Consider the following 20,703-nt stretch of genomic DNA (forward strand, 5'->3'; position numbering starts at 1 on the left):
TCCTAGAATATCATTTATTTTTTTCCAAATTCTTTATTATCAATCCAACACATTTGCGTAAACAATATTCTTTGTTTGTCCATTTGAGGCATACACAACTAAACAATTTGGAGTGCTAACTTTTGAACAGGACACGTATAGTTGCCCGTGCGAAAATGTCAGATATTTTTGCGATTGGAGCAGCCGTTTTCGAGATATAAATGTTTTTTCATTTTTCATACATTTTGTTGTTATTTTTGACCATGTCGCCAGATGTGCAATTAAGAGGCTATAACTCCGGAACCACTTATCAAACAGCGTACAAACTTCACAGAAGCTATCTACATATCAATCTTAATATGCCTTGAAATTTTTTTTCAAATCAAAATCGGTTTGGTGGATCTTTTTATAGAATTTATTCAAAATGTATACTTATTTATATATATATATGTATATAGATAGATTGACATTGTATTTTAAGTTACACGATTTACATTTTATTTTACTAGGAAAAATTTAAAAATATTATATATAAAACAAATATATATCTATAGAAGAAAGTGAAGAATAAGATGTATTTTTTAAATAATAATTTTATAATATTGTAATATGAATAATTTTTTATTCGAATAATTATCTACATAACATTTTGGCCAACTCTGGAAGAGAGGTAAAAAATAATTATTTTTATAGTTTAATTTGGTAGTTTTTTATGAATACCGATCACACTGTGTTACCAATTAAATTAGGTAGTTTTATTTTTGACCAACCCAGTCTAAAGAAAAATACTACGATCCCACCCATAACTAACCCGCAATATTTATAACAAGGCACGGCCCAAATGAAGCTGACCCGGCCCGTGCACATTTCTAGTACGTACTAACTAGTGTTATCATAAGTAAAGAAATAGATATTTAGTGTGTTACGTTAAAACTTAAAAATAAATTTGGATTACCTTACCATTTTGTATGCAAGACGCAACATGACACCATTAATTAAATTGTATACGGACATAGGTACACATACGCACATATTACATACTATACAGTATATTATATCATAGATGTATTTAAAATAAATTGCTGCAGATTTTATAATGTTACATTTTTTCTTAACGCAGTTTAGAATATCGATTTTTAGAAAAAAGTTAATTTTTCAGCAGGTTAACCATTTCTCGTGGTATAGGTGTACAGGTTATGATTTACGGTCATATATCTTATTCCTATTATTTACTATTTTTTCAGATCCGTACGAACTGTAAATTGAAAACTATCGGTTTATTCGAAAGAAACAAAAATAATTATTTGTAATTCTTTTTTTCTCTACCGGTTTCACAACAAATCTAAAACACGAAAGTCGTATTTTTTTTTTTTAAACATGTTTCAAAAACGTAAATATTTAACGATCTAACGGTTAATTGATTCCAATATAATCTTGCACATTTACGGAAATTGTCTCGATAATAAATCAAAACTTATAAATCCTGTCGCGTATCTAATTTTCAAATCGAAAACAATATGAGTATATAATATATACTCGTGATGTTTTCGATATTTTATATTATAATATTGCATGACATTTTCGTATACGAATAGCTTTGACATTTCTCAGGATCGAATAGCAATAAGTAGCACGTAAGTATGTACTGAAATGTATAATCTTGTCTGATAAATTAATACATCCATGCATTCGCGCAGAAAATTAGCATATCAGAACAATATTGAATTCATGATAAGAACAAATCGTAATGCATTGGCTCGAATAAAATGTACACAGAGTTATGTGATTGCGTAGAAATAAGTTTTCCCGGAAACCATATTTTTCGCAGTTTTTCGTTGTTTACAACGGTTTCATTTTTTTTCTTTTTATATATTTTTGTACGTACAATAAAATATAGTATCATCATCATGGGCGCTGATTATTACTGTGTACTAGGACTGAAAAGAAGCTCTTCGTATCTGGAAATACTGAACGCGTAAGTGATAAAAACATAAAAAAAAAAAACAAAAACAAAAAGTAACATACATTTCTAAAAAACCTTATATTTTTGAATCCGATTACATAATAATATCCCCTAAAGCTATCTTCAATAAAATATATTTCATAAATGATACATTATGTATACTTTCATATACTTATATTATACAATGAGTAAATTTTACGTGTTTAAGTTGATAGTTATTGTAAAACCAAAAGATCATAAATTTATAATGCAGATGAAGAAAATTTGGTTTTCCGTTCATAAAAAAATACTGATTATTTATTCATAAAGCTAAGCAATATTATTTTCTACTTGTGCCACGGCATAAGAATATTCATAACGAGCGAATCAATTCGAATACCTTACAGCAACTTTTGCGCACAAATAATATGATAAAATGTTCTTTCAAGTACGATAGTTCAGCATTGTTCTAAAATCGTTAAAAAGTGGAAACAGAGTTATAAACGATTATAAGGACTCATCCTTTCGGATAGGATCAATTTAATTATATGCTCGTATTTATATAGGATTAGATTTTTTTTTGTTTATATTGTTTTATTTTTTTATTTGTATGTACAGATTTCGAAAAATTGTAAACGAATACGGGATGGAAAAATTGAACGACAACGGGAGGACAAATGAACGACTCGTTGCATTCGAAGCTTACGACATTCTGAGCGATCCGTTATGGCGTGACCTGTATGATCAATTCGGCGAAATCGCGATAAAAAGAGGCGTGTTCGTTGACGACGAACACGAGATGAAACGATATTCGTACCATGGCGACATATTTTTAACTTATAAGTAAAGTGCATCCAAAGTGTACTACCATCTAATATGTAACATTATATTGCTACACATTTCCGATAATACCCTGATAAACTCTAGTAAATATTCCTGTTCGTTTTGAACCGTATTGTACGAGTACTTCAGCAAGTACCCGACCAAGGTTTTATTTTCTTCCTCTTTCCAAGCGTGACCTTTTCGTGCTAAAAACTCGACTATTATATTATTCCCTTCTCGTTTTTCCATAGATTTTCTACTAAATTCCTGCACTATTTATCACGTGGAAGCTCTGTATGACTTCCACCGTCGACTCTTCAGTTATGCTTTTCTCTCACTCTCTCTCTTTCCCAATAATCTTCATTCACTCATCTTCAGTCTTTCGGTTACCCAACGACCGATACCAGTTGTATCTCCCCTCACGATTCCCTCCTGTAGAACTATCCACCATAACCTTCGTCCTGAGTTGTTCCCAATATTAACAGTAATTTAATTTTCTTCCCCCCCCCACTCTGTGTCAACCCATAAACGCCAAATAGTATAATTGTTGTTCTTTACTCATAATGTTTTGTGAATAAAGGCACTTCATCGTTACCATCATTATTAGATGTATTACGCAGGACGAGGTTATATTCTTCAGATTTGACGTTGTAGACAGACGCGTAGGTAGTTGCACGGACTACACTAAGTTCGAGTAGACAAATATATTAAAATAATAGTCATCGTAATACTAATCCCGAATCCTTGAGATTAAGAGTAAAAGGAATAACTACGTATCTCGCCAGTCACATGTTTTGTTTGATGTGATATGCATTCGTTGCGTCTATTGTATAAACACTCTAGAGTTTAACCACAAGACAAAATTTGCTTTAATGTTTTCGTCTAATCGAGTACGTTGCTCAAACCTCTATTTATTGCAATATGAGTAAGAATAAGCCGTAGAACCAAAAAAAATATATTATTTCAATAGACACGAGCGAATTATGCATATCTTACATAAAATTGTTTTTACACGATAAACACCTGAGATACACATAGCAATGGTACTAAAACGAAATAATTCAAGTACCGAACCGAACTAATAGTAGTTTAAAATCTATTAAATTATTAAAATGCATCATGAGTAACGAATATTAGAAAATTTAGTACAAATGTTATTCCTTTAAATACATTATATTTTATTAGCCACAAATTATTTTTTTTTGTTTTAGGTCAGTTTATGGATCCACCAATCCGTACACGCATGTAATATCCATGTTTTCTAACACGGAGGTTACTATGGAAAAGAACTATAAGAAACTGGAAATTGTGAAGATTCCCATAAGTTTGACATTAAACGAAGTGAGTTACTACGGTATAAGCTGTTTCTAGTTGAGTCATTTAGTATTTCGTAGACACACAAAATGTTATAGGTACCACCGAGAGGATTTGAAATAAACATCAATCAAATAAGTAAATGTTTCCAAAAAGGTTTTCAATTTCCATTTTATAATTTAGTACATATTATGTACGCACTACTTAAAATATACTGAATTACGTTATCCTAACATTCTAAAAAGTTGTAGTTGATAGTATTTTTTTTAACCTTAGGCGACTCCATCGTAAACATTTAACTACGTCATTTAATGTCATAACAATATTTTTATTAACATAATGCACAAGGCCGGATTAAGCACCTATTGGGCTCCGAGGATGAGATTTCATATGGGCCCTTATGACAAAACATGCTTTACAAAGCTGCTCGCTACGCTCGCAGAACAATATATTTTTTTAACTATTTCACAAATTGTCAATTGCATTATAAAATTATAAAATTAATAGGTATATATAATTTATGTCTATACAATTACTAATTTTAGTATGATAAAAAAACGTGTATCGACTTAATATTATTTGGGCCCCTTTCACTTGGGTACTCGAGAGGGCCTCGGGGCTACCGCCCCGGCTGGACCCCTCCTTAATCCGGCCTTGATAATGTATAGTACCCAGTCATTAGGAATATCAACGATATAATTTAAATATGTATAATTGCCCATTTCAAAAGTTTCTTTTCTTATTCAGTTGTGGTTTCATTTAAGGTAGGTTTCATATAGTAAAATAATATTACATCGAATGCTATTTCCATTTATAATAATATTCGAAAATACAATAAGTCTATCGCCAATAAATACGCAAAACATCATAATCACTAACCGAATACATTAATTAGAATGATCTTGTGAAAATATTAATAATATTTTACAATTTTTTTATATTATTTTTATATTTTTTTACATCAATCGTCTCATTTCGATCCTTTTGGACGTTTTAACTGAGGTACATTAATTTTGTTTAAAAATTGAAACTGATAACTATCTATGTACAATGCAACAAACGCGGTTCCAAAATTACCAAAACAGAGTCAAAATAATCTTAAAAACTATTATACTGTACTAGTTGTTAAGTATTGTATCGTTGACTGTTTGCCGAAGTTTAAACCATACTGCATATATTTTGAAAAATTTATAATAGATAATTTAAACTATTTAACCGTAAATATGTAAGGAACTAAAAAAAAAAAAAGTGTATACAGCTTTAATAAAGTTAAAAACGATTTCAGTTATTTTTTGGGACAGTAAAAAAAATGTACGTCCCTGAAAGAGATGGAACAAATTGTGTCGTTAACTTAGAAATACCGAAAGGTTTACCGGTTAACAGTGAAATAATTCATAATCTCGAGGATAGAAGAAGAATAAGTGAGTTGTACATAATGAAAATAATAAATGATCAGTGGCGTAAACTGGGTGGTGCAAATGTGGTATTTGTAACACCACATCTAAAATGTGGTGGTGCAAAGATATGTTTTTGCACCACCACAAAATTATTGAAATTTGTATACCTATAATATTATTTTCAAGAGTCAAGGAAATCAGCATACTAAAAACAAAATTTGATAGTTTTTTTTTATTAATATTATAATCATAAATGTTTTACTGCTAAAATAATTCAAAATTTATTTGTTATTTAAAGAAATATATGGGAGAATATATAGTTTATTGAGAAGAATTTTACTTAGGATATTGGAAAATTAGTGTGTTGGAAATTATAAGTTGAGAATATGCCTCTGCACCACCAGAAATCGGATCCAATTCACGCCACTGTAAATGACGATAGAACTTCAATAAAAAAAAAAAAAAAATCGAAAATAGATATTTGAATCATCATATCTTTCCATTATATTTTCGAAAAAACAAACATCAATAACAATATATTTTTACAAAATAAATTAATAAAATAATTACTCGCATTTGTACACCAGTACGAGTACCACATCCAAGTATGCGAAACTGTAGTTGTACTCGTTTTTCGCATGGTGGCGGAGGAACGCTCGGGGGTAATTTTTGGAATAATCGTGCCGAAAAAGGAAAGTAGTGCTCTCGAATGCAATATTGCCCCCGCGTACCTCTATAATATACTATAACGAATAGCCATGTTCGTGTATTTCTACGGGAAATTGTCCACAGAATCCAAAAAAAAACGTGTCAATCGGGTTGGTAGTTTCGTTTAGTACCTATTATTCCGGACAAACGCGTGTCAAGCTATTTGTTTATAAAAAAATATATGCTATAGATGTTGCCACAGTGATATCGTTTCACTTCGACGTAGGAAAGGTCAGTGTTACTCCTATCCGAATTTCTTTCTGATACCAATGTCACCAGTGTTATATTGTATTATTCCCTCGCCCATTATGTATTGTACTTGCGTACTCTTTACGGTCTATGTTGTGAATTTCTTAGTTATTATACGCGTGATTGGCGCTTTGTTTAATAAAGGTTAATTCTCAGGGACGAATATAAAATAAAATGTGTTTTAATCAATATATAAATTAATCAATTAAAATTATATATAAAATTCAATATAAATCCATACATAGAAATAAATAAATAAAAGCTTAGCTGGTAGTATTATTATATTTATTTATTTATTTCATAATATAAACTATTTGTTTATTTTTTTATATATTAATTTACGAATATTGATTATTTATTTATTTATTATTTTTAATTATATTTTTATTTTATTATGCGTTTTAATCATTTGAAAATGCTTAGTATGCCGACTAAAACTTTAAAATTAAAGTTTATAAATTTTAAAATTAAAAATTTTTTCCTGAAATTTTGGGGGGGATATTAGGCCCCTTTGGCGCTCTCATAAATATGTTATTGGGGAATGGATTATAGTAAAATTATTTTGTGTTTCTCAAAAGTATAATATTTGGACAAACTTGGAACATAGGTATGGAATCCATTTCGAGATATAGTTCATTTTTATGTTAATATTGTTCAGATATAGTTACTCAGTTTTTTGAAATGTAATGCAATTTCAACAATGCAACTTGTTACTCTTTTTAAAACGCATTAAATTCGTCGTTGACTGTTATGTAAATATAAACGATAAATTCGGAAGCATCACTGTATAACATATATATATAAATATATATGTTACAATAAATGATGTTATAAACCAAACAACATTATTTTTTAAAAAATTACGTTGATTACCCAACAAACCAGTAAATATCGTTACTTATTATTTTTTTGGTTTGATTATCGAAAATTTCAACCCATGGTGGAAAATGCTGTTATCATAATGGCCATAGATAATATTACAGCTGCAGTATTAATAAGCTTAGTGGGGCTTACTAGAGTAGGACTTTTTATAATTATTGTAGATAATATTTAGTAGAGAAACAGTGAAGAAATATCATCACTGATATTAAGAAAATGAAAGTGAAGCTCTCTGATAAGACACAGACGATTTTGTCACAAAAATCTTGGATAAATATAATATTTGTATTGGTCTTTCACGGAACACTTTGGTATCATTTTATCGTTATTTAGCATCGTGTGAAATATTCGTAAAATTATGTATTAATTTTCTTTAGATTATGTATATGTTCTTTAAATTGTGTAAATTTTTATCCAACATGGATGAACTTAAAATGGAAAGTAAATTTAACAATATTATACTTGATATAGTTAACAAAATACGTAGTGACAATAACTAATTTCCAACTATTGATGAATACAATATTCGTATTGAATAATTAAAACATTCAAAATTTGTATTGAAAACTCATGGGGAAAAAAGTCAATGAAAAATTATTGAATGTCTTTTGGGTACACAAGGCTATCAAAGATGTCATTGTAAGACGAAATGTACAACAAATAAATGTACCTCTGGAGTAGTTAGGAAATTATGTAATTTGAAATGCTATAATTTTTATCGTGTGAAAATATATAATTATCATATACAAATTTTAATATCTTTGTTTATTATTAATTTACAAATATACAATAATTAACATACAATTATATTTGAATTACAACATCATTATCTTATATTGTTTAGAATTAACGTGAATTCTTAGTCAATAACGTTAAGAACTTTGCAAATTATTCATTATTACCAAGGCTCGAAACTTTATGCGCTAAAAAGTACTAAAATATGCGCATACATATGCGTTAAAAAACATCAAAATATACGGTATAATATGCAGTAGAAAATTGGAAAATAATTGCTTAAAAATAATAGACTGACTACTGACTAATGTACACTGTACAATGAAGTCGCTTGCATGCAGATATATGTAGTATTATAACCAAGGCTCGGAACTTTTGCGCTAAAAAATATATTTGTATAATTTTGTATAAAATTTGTATAAAAATAAATACGGGCCGGCGGTGGTCACTATTACGAATTCTCGGTACTATAAGGATTATAATATTATTGTTAAGTGCATTGGGGGCCGGAGCAATACAAATAATAGCCGTTGATGAATTAATTTATTTTGTCAAACGATATAAAACTTAGAATTTTGACTGTCATATTTCTAATATTTTATTATTAAACTATACATTTTTTTAAAAAAATTTTGTTAAATCCATGAAATATGCATATAAATGTTCTTAAACCCAAAACATGCGAATTGGTACAAAAAGTAACAAAATATGCAAAATTATGCAACAAAAATGTTTATATCTGAAATATACATACTATGAATCGAATTTGTATCGAATCAGTATTTCAATATGCACTTTCTAGAAAAGTATGCAAATGCCTAAAGTTCCGAGCCTTGATTATTACCTATTAACATTAATTACTAGATAATATCATTAATATGAATTTAACGTATTTTACTGTGACATATATAATATGATGCATACGCACTATAAAGAAACCGTAGAAATCCGGTCACCTTCAAAAATCCAATTTTACTTCAAGGATAGGTTACACTAGATAAAAAAAATAAAAATAATATGACTTTTCGTCAATAAAAAAATTTTAAATCATTTAAATACTCTCTGACAGGTGCAAAATTAATTGGTATCATTTATTAATACGTCATTGTGTCGAAATCGTTATTTTAATTATCCGTGAGAGAGGAGGATAGGAAGTAACGTATGAAAAAGGTTGTTTATTGTTAAACAGTGACTGCATACCATATAAAGGAGTACAATAATTTCAGAAAAAAAAAGATAGTAAAAAAATAAATAAAACTAAAAACGAATACAACGACATTTAGGTACCATTTGTAGACGTAAATCAACTAATAATAATATGATGTATTGATCATTTCGCGTACCTTAAATAATGTAAGATTAAATTCCACTAAGGTCAAATCAATTAGATCTATACGTTCGGTTTGGTGAATATACGCGAATCCGCGCCCCAGGATCCATTTCTCGTAACGGGAGATGGAGGGGTTTTTAAATTTCGAATGGAATACATTCAAGCCGACACGTTAGCCAGTTTGAGCCTAGATTTAATATGTATAATTTAAACAGTAACTAATCTATTTGTTGGTGACTCGCAAAAATATCCCCGGTAAAAATATCTCCTACAAAATATCTCCGTCAAAATATCCCCGTTAAAAATATTTTGGCAAAAGATATTTCAGTTTTAATTATTATTATAATTATTTATTATAAATTTAAAATTATCTCACGCTTAATACAGCCTTAAAAATTTGAGATTATCAATTTGAGTGATTCCTCTTCAACAGTGAAGAGTTGTCATTTCGTTGAATTTTTCAACGACACGTAAAAGTCTTTTGTCATAGTCCTTATATTTTTTCTTCCTTTTTTTTTTTTTTTTTGGACTTTCCAGAAATAATTTTTTATAATTTTTCGAAAAAGTTATAGTAAAAAGCATAATATATGTCTAGATTTCTCTTGGAAATACTCCTATTTGGTACATATTATTAATAATTGTTACATACAATTAGTATGTTGTATAATATCTACATTAAAAATATTCTTTGTTTTCTCTTAAAATTATTTTTACCTAAGGTATTTTGACGTAAAAGCCGTTTGTAACGTCTTAAAATCCTGGAATTTAAATTATTTTATTTATTTGTTATTTTTTTTTCGTCACCCCGATCCTTGGATCCGTCACTACCCGGAAGGATTTAGATATTTCGTTAATATACAATATATGTGTAATTTACATAAAACTTGCAAAACTGTTTATGTATTTTTTCGGTCGCAGTTTTCGTCACCAATGATTTGCCTCATGCCGATTTCGTGAGGAACGGTCGAGATTTAATAAGCATCTACAACGTGACGTTCAAAGAAATGATGTCCGGTGCTAAATGCGTGATAAAAACCTTGGATCACAAGCTACTGAGAGTGAACATTACACAAATGATAACGTACGTATACGATGAATAAAAACGAATGGGAAAAAACATAACGAAGTTAACCATGTACCCAAACCCGAACCTTATAGTTTGGTCACGATATATTCATTATCAACATTATCATCAATTTTATCTACACGAATATTTTCGTCTGTTCTGCGATAGTAATTTTGTTCACCAACATCATTGTAACGTTAAAACCGAAACAAACACTTGAAATATTCTACTACTTAGAAATCACGTAGATTAATATTACTAGGGACCAGGGGCTGACCGAGGATCCGAATGCCCGGGCAGGTATAAGTTTTACAAAATAACAAACAAGCGACTCGTGTCACATGAGCAATTTTAGGTTGAGGCCCAAACATAACATTTTTGGAGAGCCTGTGGGGTGTGGCCACCTACCCGTTCTGCTGGATTGCTCCTGCTAGGGACACACGACTTCCTCCCCTACCGAGTAAAAAATGACAAAAACTAGAAGCTACATATTATTATATGATTAAAAATAACAAACCGGTGTTTCACGTTGCAATTAATGCTCGTTCTATAGACTACTGCAGTTACGGTGCATGGAAACACCGACGTACACGTTAGAAATACGAGTACATACTAGTATATATATAATATATAATATTATTCTTTACCAGAGGCGGTCTGACCAGGAAGACAAAGGGGAAATCATCTTCCGGGTTCTCGATAGTGTCGCATTAATGCAAATAACATATACTCGTATACAAAAATGTAATATACATTTGTTTATTTATATAAAACATAATTGTACAAAATTTCAAAAAAGGTGAATTGAGCAGTATTAACTGAAAATATTAGTTAGTTAAAATATGATAATAATAGGTCTAATTGAATAATCCTCCAGACCCCTCGATACCCAGTCCGTCCCTGTTCTTTGCGTACAATTATGTTAGGACTAAAATTAGTTATGATTAGGATTAAATCTTTAAAAATGTGTTTTAACTAAAAATATCGAAGCCCAAGGGCGGATAGGCATAATCTGATCGGCCCGGGAAAAATAGAATACAGCGGCCCGCATGATTATATTCAAGTTCCAACTAAACAATTACCTTAACTTTGAGAGAACCGGGTTGGCAATCACCGCCTTTTTTTTCGACGTTCTTAAATAATATTTAAAATTATAATATATATTATAGTATCCAATTTTACACATGTTATGCTCTCTTCTAACAACTCTACGATTTTTATCTCTTTTATTTTCTGCACCTCCTTTTTTTTTTTTAATTCGTTTTGAAGCATACCTGGTTATACAACATTTTAGCAATATTATACTATTTACATGATTTACGTATAATTATTGTGGAAAAACATGATATATCAGTATTCAACTTTGCCGTGGGGTTTTATTTGTGACTATATTAATTTAAATCTGAACAATCAGTTATCATTATATCACGGAATTATATGCATTAAAAGCTAATCAAATATGCGCTAAAAGATCTTTAACATGCACAAGTATACACTAATATGTTAAAATATGCATAAAGAAAGAAAAATTTGCACTCAAAATTTTGAATAAAATTGAATTTTTAATTTTTGATCATTCAATTAATATAATACATAAAAAAATTACATTTAAAATTATGTAATACTACTGTAAATACTTTTTCTTCTTCGTTTTAAAGGAATTTACTATGATATTTATAGATTTTAATATATATTATCAGTATTATAATTAATTACTTTTATTTGTATATATGTACATGTATAATAGTATTAGTAGTAATATATTTTATCGGCCCATTTTCATCAATATAAGCAGCGGCTCACCGGGTAAATCCTGATATTCCGGTGGTCCTATTCGCCCCTGTGGAGGTCAGTGTTGATTTTACGAGTATTGCAATGTTTGTCACACGGGTTATGCATAAAATATAAACTATTTTACGATCAATATAATTCACGGCATTTCTATTGGATTTCGTGTACCAATATTTCAATATTAATATTTTTTCTGGCACTGTTTTCTAACGATGCTTTTGTCTGTATGCTCTTGAAATAATAGACCGACGTATCAAAAGATCGTCCGGGGCGAAGGGATGCCTGTATTCGGAACGAGCAATGATGAGAGAGGCGACCTAATACTGAAGTTCAATATCCAAATGCCACGCTATCTGCCTGAAATATTTAAGGAGTTTTGTGTAACAACGTCGAAAACGAACACTCATGAAAGTTAAGAAGAAATAATATTCAAAACAAAGCCATCAATGCAAATTAGTAATGCTGGCTAAATTGCTATAGATTTTATCACAAAGTACGATCACTTACAGTTATGTTACCAGCCGTGCTTCTTAAAAAATTACACAACTGAAAAAAAAAACAGTTTTTGTTTTATTTCGTAAAAATATAGTGCTTTATAAAAAAAATATTTTTGTGGTCTAAAAATTGTTGTCGGACCATCGTTTCCGTACAGCCTGTCGGACAGTGTGATTTAATGACTTCACGTGTAAAACGTAATTTTTATTTAAACACTTAAGTAAAAGTCCGATAACAATTTTCAGGCCACCAAAATCATTCTTTTTTAAATTACATTTTTATACAATAAAACAATAATGTTTTTTTTTTTCAGTTGTGAAGTCCTTATATATAAAGTGTGTTTCCTTTTAAAGGTAACACTAAATAATTCTATCCAGAATTATTAAATTTAAATGATTTAATAATATCTGCAAACCTACGGATACAAAAATAATAAATAAAATTTCATAATAATTCATAAAATTCTAGTATGATTGGTGAAAAATTCAATAATTTTAATCGAAACTTTGACTGGTTGCCATTTAGTCAAATTTGATTTTAGAGCTATGGTAAAAAGGACCAAATCGACTTAAAAAAATTCGGTCTATCCGAATTTGGTATTTAAAACACCTGTTGCCATTTAAAAAAATGCAAGTTGTATTGCGCATGCGCACATGGAAAGATAAAAAAATGTAAAAATCATTAAAAAATGTGTATTTATGTATTCCCTATCCCCTCTTGAAAACCGCATATTAATCCGATGTCACTGGACAGAATTATTTAGTGTTACATTTAAAAAGAAACACACTGTATAATTAATTTCCAGAACTCGTATGTCATTTTAACGCTAAAATAAATTATAGTGATAACCAAATTAAACTTAAACGTTATAAAAAAAAATAAAATAATATACTTTTCTGTTGCATAAAACAATTGCAAATACAAAATAATGATTTAATACTTATTCATAATAAATTCATAATAATTGATAACTTAATTTGTCATCAAGTCATCGAATTGTGTGTTTTTGAAACGAAGCATAATTATTCAATTTTGCTGCCCACGAGATACATGACGACAACGATTACAACGATTAGAACCTTGATGCCTGAAAGTTATGATTAAATAATCAGCGATTTCAGAAAATTATAAATGCACAAAAACTTAAGACTCAGATGCTTCTATGTTATTATACTTGAAATAAAATGAACTAAAAACGTAATAAGTAAACGCAAGTGGTTGGCCTACATGGTTTGACGTGTACAACATATAACATTCAATTTAAAATAATGACTATTATTCTGTTCGTTCTAAGACTGTGATTGATTGGGTCGGATTGTTGAACTGATTTTTAACTGAAACAGGTTCTCAAAAGCTATGGTGGCTTAACTATTAACTTACTATAGTACACAGTTTCCGTTTGAAAACACAACTTATATTGTAAATTATGGCCGAGGTATTCATCAAACTGATTCATCCCACGGCTCCTGAACTATCAATGACATTATCATTCGTACACTTAATTAGATATTAACGCACTACATTGGTTTCTCCGGTTTCTCCAACGCGGCTCCCTTCACCAAATCTCTCGCGGCGCCCGATACAGCATATTATTACGTGCCTCGCACTTAAATGTTAATTTAATGTTAATTTAACACCCGATTTAATTAGGATGTTTTTAGAAAAACTTGAGATCCTCTTAAAGTATAATTTCAATACATGATAATGTCACTTAGCCGAAACGTGTAATGATACCTTGGATATCATAATATAGGATGGGCCTGTCATGAAAAAATTCTACAAGGAAATTATATTGGAAAATGTTCACGTCAATTTAAAATGATGAACGCACTAGATGTAATAATAATTGCTAACTGCTAATAACCTGCTGATGTGAATACGCTGTATATCCGCGTATAGGTACCAATAATAACACCCCTGCCTTTTTTTTTTCGGCAAAATCTTCTGGGCTGAGACTTTGAGCATCATCCAAAGACTCTGCTAAGTCATAGTCTTTGTCCGGCAGTTTATATTTTCTTTTGGGTTTTAAACAGTAAAAAATTTTCGTCGTCTTATTGTTGTATTATTTCGTATACGGTCAATATTATTCGAATGCAGTTTAGCCAATTTTCCTATTGTAAAAATATTTTATTACTACTTACATATTATGTACAAATAAATGTTTTTAAATAATTTACCAGGGCTTTTAAGCATAATTTTCTTATGTATTATTCGCGTGTAATTTCTCGAATAATATGCGACAATAACAGCTTGTACTCGTGTTTGATAATTATTACCTTGAGTAAAATTAATTCGCTTGTCTCCGATATGTTTGTTAATAATGGAATTAGACTGCTCACACGAGTTATTATCGACTTCCTCTATCAAGCTATCAGAGTTTAGAACTAGCCTACAAACTATATTACGAATTTCAGTCATTAAACCAGTTTTTTCTGCCTCCGGAACCAAATTTATATCACCAACTTTTGGTCCCGTACAAAAGTAAGAAGCACAATTGTTGACCGAGACGGTGGTATGGTGAGTTTTTTATGTCTTTTCTTAGCTCTAAATAAATTATTCAAATAAAATTATTAACAAACCATTATTAATTATTTTTATATGTTTTTAATCTTCACTTACGGTTTTTTGCTGAAGTGTTAAATTTGTGCTCAAATGATATTTAATTGATTTCATAATATCAGACCGAAATCGCAGAATATTGTTGATTATAAATTTACGGAAAATAATAGGATATTCTGTTTTTTTTGTAAGGGCACTCAATTTCATCACATAATTTTACAGTAGATGATTTCTGCATTTGACTTTTTTAATTTTAAAATCTGGTCCATATGGCACAACTTAATTTATTCGTTTTATGACGCTACTGTCACCGTTACCTGAAAAATAAAATTAATAAGTATAATTTAGAAAATGGAAATTATAATTTAACTTACCAATCAATTTATTGTATTTTAAACCATGCATACTCATACTGTTAATAAATCCTTCGATTATTTCGTCTGCTTCCATTACCGTTGATGATTTTTTTCTAATTTAAAAAAACATTTATGAATTTGACACCTTTATATTTTTATTTGCTCGTTCACAAACGGAACAGTATCTGTTACGAATTCCAACGAATAACACCTTTTTTGTATTATAACCGATAATAGTAGCCTGTAAAGTTATTTACAATTATTAAGCTTTTTATTAGCATAATTATTTAATTATTATATTTCATATTTTATATATAATTATTTATAATTGTCATATATTTTAAAAGTAATAAAAAATGTAAAAACTATTATTTCTTACTGCTCCAGAAAATTATTTATACTTAGTCTTGTACGAACTCTTCGACCGTTGGCCATCTACTACTACAATACATATCGGTGTACCATTATCATCATTTCATCTATTGCAGTTTCTAAAATAGAATTGCTCATAACAGACAAATTCTTTAAATAAGATCTGATGATAAAGAAGGAAGTTCAATAGATGCTGACAACTCACTAAGTTGCGTATGACCAGTACCTTTAAAAATATTATAAATAATTAATTACAATTGAAATTAGTTTTAGAACAAAAAAATTTGTACCAATTGCTAAACTGCCATTTACAATAGCTTTATCAATAGACAAATAATTATTGGTATACTGAATATTTTCAGAAGTAAAATATGAACTGATATTACACATTTTACACAGAAAATTAAATACAGACATGTATCCTTTACGACATTCTGATTGAAAAACCATATTCAAAAATAAAAAATAAAAATGTTCATGTCTACTATTTTGTATTTGATCAAACAAATATTTAATATCCACAATTCTCTGGCCTTCAAGACTTTTACACACAAACACACACACACACACACACACACACACACACACACACACACATATATATATGTAATTATCAGGGACGGTGCGAGAGGAGGGCAATAGGGGCAGTTGCCTAGAGCCCCGTGACTTAAATTATAATTAAGGCCCCATGGTTCTGAACTTATAATATTTTATTAATATAAATTATAAGGCTCAAAATTTATTTAGCCCAGGGCCTCGCAAACTCTAGCACCGTCACTGATAATTATATAAAAAGCAAATAATTTTTAATAAAACAAATAATGACATACTCGGCAATTATAGAATTATCCTCGCTATTATAATCAGTATTAAAACTATATTCGAACAATTCAGTTTAATTTTCTTGAACAGATTCAAATGACGATGATTTGATTACTTTTGACTTTTGACTTAGTGGTGTATTTGTATTTTTTGGAGTAACCAGACTTGAGTGTTTCTCAACAATATTAATTGGCAAATCACTATATTAATTTTTGTTAAAGTTAGTATATAATATTTATATAAGTAGTTTTTTTAATTGCGATAGGTAAAACTAATTTCAGTATGTAGCGGGGTAGTATACAAGTATGTAACTTATTTCGCGACAAATTTCACAACACTTTATTTTGAAATTTAAAATATAAATTTATTATATTCTACTCAACCATTATATAAATAATGACAATATAAAAATAAAAAAATATCTAATAATTTTTATATGAAGCTTATGGGGGTATGAATACGGGAGTGTGGAAAACTCGGATATAAAAAAGTGCGGAACACGCAGGTACCTACACATCAAATATCTGGTCGTTTTTTCAATTCTTGTCGCTTCACATAATACTCAACAGATATAATATATTGTTGTAAGGTGGACAGAATGGTTATTAACTATAAGATTATTGGCTCATTACGTAAACTAGTTGTATACGTATTCATGAACCGTGTCAAATTTATATAAAAAACCTTGTATTAAATTTTCAAAATTTTTAGGCAGCCAAATTTTTTATTGACTTAACATCCTATCTATAAATATGTATATTGTCATTCTAAAAAGTAAAAACTTATAAATTATAACGATAAAAAAATAGAAAAAACATGGTTTTTATATTTATAAAATTTAATAATTACCTTTTAAATATAGACTATAACTAAAAAACTCTTGGATGGAAGGGAAGGAGGAAGCCCACTATTACAAAAAAAAAATTACTTTAACGCTATAAGACTTCTCGACTGTCTTTACACCATCAGAGAAATAAAAAACTCAATTGTTTTAATGATTTATTATTTTTTAAAAGTATAAAAACTACATTGTAATAGACAAATATTTTATTAGAGTCACTCAAAATTCAATATAAAATTTTAAATTATCGCATAAGCAACATTCTCAGTGTCGCGACAAATTTTCGAAATCCCCAGCATTAAGACATATCCACGTTAAAAATAACAATCCTTAACAATGGTGTTTTTCATTTCAGAGGGGACCCGAGCCCCTCGGCCCCTCCATAAATACGCCTCTGACACACACACACACGTCATAATATTATGATCATATTTAGATACTTTACTACTACTTTGATAATTTTTGCTTGAGAACATATTATTTAGGTTTTCTACAACGGTTGATTCTAAATTGGTCAAGTGGTCCCGATAACTGAGATAAAAGCGATATCATTGTCTGTATTCAAAGTTTATTTTAGGTATACCTATTGCATTCATGGCTCGCCGATCATTTAACACAAGCACCTAATAGTTATTAGTTTTATAACATTAATAGTTATTAATTAATAGTTAGTCATTGATCCACACCTACTAGTAGTTCGCGATCTACGCTAAGAAGAAGCACAATCTCGCGCATGCTTAGGTCCTGTAACCGGCCTAAATCCACGCGCGATTCTCACTGAGTTAAGCTGTGATGAATTCAATAAGTGGAAAGAGTTGAGGCAAAGGGGAATAGTCGTACTATGGTATAGCAGTTGTACTACGACTAACGCTTGGATATCAAAAAAAGGCGGGCTCTCAAGTGGTGAGTGGACAAACGCTATTAAAGCATCGATGAACTCGATGTCTAACCGAGGAACAGGAGGTAGGAGTTTCGGCAATCCCCATTGCAGGAATCTAGCATGCAATGAGAATAATATAATTGAAATCTTGCCCCACATTCGAAGATCCTGCCCCAAGACTGAACTTCTTCGCAACAATGCCCATCACAAAGTCCGTACCACCCTGACCAACTTATTTAGAGCAAAAACTTCGAAGTACACGAAGATGTGTGCTGTGCAGCACTTGATGAAGGAGCAACTCAAAACAGAAGGGCTGATATCATAGTGATAGACAGAAGGAACGGACGAGGCCTAAGATGATCTTAGACCCCACGATTCGTTGGGAAACCAACGACGAACAACAAGACATCAATGTGCACAAAGAGAAGAGAGGTTATATACCTAGCGTGCACACCCAACCTGAACTACCTCTACGGAGTAGGAGAGTGGGAAGTATTTGGGCTTTGGTTCGACGCACGCGGAACCGCATTGAAATTTCTGCAGGACTTCTTCGAGAACCATGGCCTGCAGCGAAGTGATCTGGAAAAAATATGTTTGTCCGTACTGCAGAACACTTAACGTATAATAAATTACCATCTATATTCATAACAAACAATTATCAAGATTGAAATCTTTGTTTTTTTTTTCTTTATTCTTTCTACTACCTACTAATTTAATTAGTATGTATCGATGTATTTGATTATAATTATCGAATTTAATAGTATTTCCAAAAGCTTTATAAATAAAAAATAAATAAATTTATAAATAGAACAAACCATGTAGACAACTTATCATTCTAAACCAGTATAATTTATTTACGAATTACATTTATTCGATTGCACAAAATATTACTTACGTATTTAAATAATTGCTGATGAAAAATAATTAGGTACCTTTGCAACTTCTGCATTCATGAACTATGATGTGAACACTATCATAGACGGGTTCAAGAGGGTTCAATTACAAGAGGCCTCTGTGCATTTTAAGACAACATAAATCAAAATTTAAATTATTAAAAAAAAAAAAAAATATGTTTGTCTAAATTGAATGTATAAGTACAAATAATTATAGGCATTAAATAGTTAATAAAATACAACTTACTGGATAATTGTATTGTTGTGAATAGTTCTTATAGATGTATTGGTTGAATCAAGTTTTTAATTACCAATTGCTTCTCTCAATTAAGGTACATGTAAGTCTATATCGTCGGCCCGATGGTTATGAGGGTTAAGAAGTGAAATTCTGTTGTCCATATTATCCCTATTTATTGATGCACTGACAGTTGACAGATATTTTCAATAATATAAATTAATATAAATACAATACATTTTCAGTAAAATTAAACCCCTTTAAGACACAAAAATACATGTTGTAGTAATAATTTATTTATTACAAATACTAATACTTGTTTTTATCTACCTATGCAAAAACATAACAAATGTACTTGCGTTAATTTTATTCAATATCACCTTTCGTAGAATATAAATTTATTTTATAATAAATGGCACAACGTACCATGAAAACCATTCAAATTATTTATATTTGAATTACTTGAATATATATATATATATCAAGTTTATTAAGATTTATGATTACATACTAGAGCAGTGGTGGGAAGTTTTTTTAATGTAACGTACCAGAGGCGGATACAGAAAAAATTTTCGGGAGGGGCTACTATGGACAGAGTTAAATTACCATTGCTATCTAATAATTACTAACAAGACACAGTAGGTACTTATCTACATTTCATTTACAGAATGGCCCAAAATGATTTGACATTGGACGCAAATTCTAAATAAGCATAAAGCACCATTAAAATATGACATACGTTTAAAATAATTTTTAAGTTTTTTAAAACATTTGAGGGGGATGGCTATAGCCCACTATGACCCCCCCACTATAGACACCACTGTAATGTACCAAAAATTACCTGTTTTTTTTCTTCCTGCATACTATTATTTTAAGAAAAATATTATTTATGTATAAAAATTATTTTTTAATTTAAATATATTTATTGTATTTATTAAGAATTAAAAATGATAGTTCAATTTATACAAATAACATTACTTAAGTATTTATTAGATAATTTGCTTGACAAGTATGATTATAATTTTTGTACATTGATGT

General features: G+C 29.7%; 1 protein-coding gene and 2 long non-coding RNA genes across 4 annotated transcripts; 1 reads left to right on the top strand and 2 right to left on the bottom strand.

The window, feature by feature from the left end:
- Window positions 1-1,803: 1,803 nt before the first annotated feature.
- Window positions 1,804-15,119, top strand: LOC112681775 (dnaJ homolog subfamily B member 4-like). The gene is made up of 7 exons (XM_025552087.1): window positions 1,804-1,954; window positions 2,540-2,764; window positions 3,955-4,084; window positions 5,343-5,478; window positions 10,274-10,436; window positions 12,457-12,705; window positions 15,038-15,119. Exons 1-6 carry the CDS (start codon window positions 1,887-1,889, stop codon window positions 12,626-12,628), a joined length of 894 nt encoding a protein of 297 aa, XP_025407872.1. The 5' UTR covers window positions 1,804-1,886; the 3' UTR covers window positions 12,629-12,705; window positions 15,038-15,119.
- LOC112681778 lies at window positions 13,626-15,572 on the bottom strand. 2 transcript variants are annotated; one of them, XR_003148428.1, is made up of 4 exons: window positions 15,327-15,572; window positions 14,885-15,251; window positions 14,572-14,818; window positions 13,626-13,794 (listed from the first exon to the last, which is right to left on the bottom strand). It is a non-coding gene; the product is annotated as an uncharacterized LOC112681778 (long non-coding RNA). The 2 variants fall into 2 exon arrangements; XR_003148427.1 differs by having other exon boundaries at window positions 13,626-14,818.
- A 1,185-nt stretch (window positions 15,573-16,757) lies between these two features.
- On the bottom strand, window positions 16,758-19,985 carry LOC112681779. The gene is made up of 3 exons (XR_003148429.1): window positions 19,678-19,985; window positions 19,433-19,549; window positions 16,758-17,016 (listed from the first exon to the last, which is right to left on the bottom strand). It is a non-coding gene; the product is annotated as an uncharacterized LOC112681779 (long non-coding RNA).
- Window positions 19,986-20,703: the final 718 nt, after the last annotated feature.

The sequence above is a fragment of the Sipha flava genome, unplaced genomic scaffold, assembly GCF_003268045.1.
Source record: "Sipha flava isolate LNK unplaced genomic scaffold, YSA_version1 197_pilon_pilon, whole genome shotgun sequence".
Lineage (NCBI taxonomy): Eukaryota > Metazoa > Arthropoda > Insecta > Hemiptera > Aphididae > Sipha > Sipha flava.

Coding starts and splice junctions, on each gene's coding strand:
- LOC112681775 (XM_025552087.1), top strand. CDS start 1,887: ATGGGCGCTGATTATTACTGTGTACTAGGACTGAAAAGAAGCTCTTCG. Junction 4,085..5,342: donor TAAGTTTGACATTAAACGAA/GTGAGTTACTAC, acceptor AAACGATTTCAG/TTATTTTTTGGGACAGTAAA. Junction 5,479..10,273: donor CGAGGATAGAAGAAGAATAA/GTGAGTTGTACA, acceptor TTTCGGTCGCAG/TTTTCGTCACCAATGATTTG.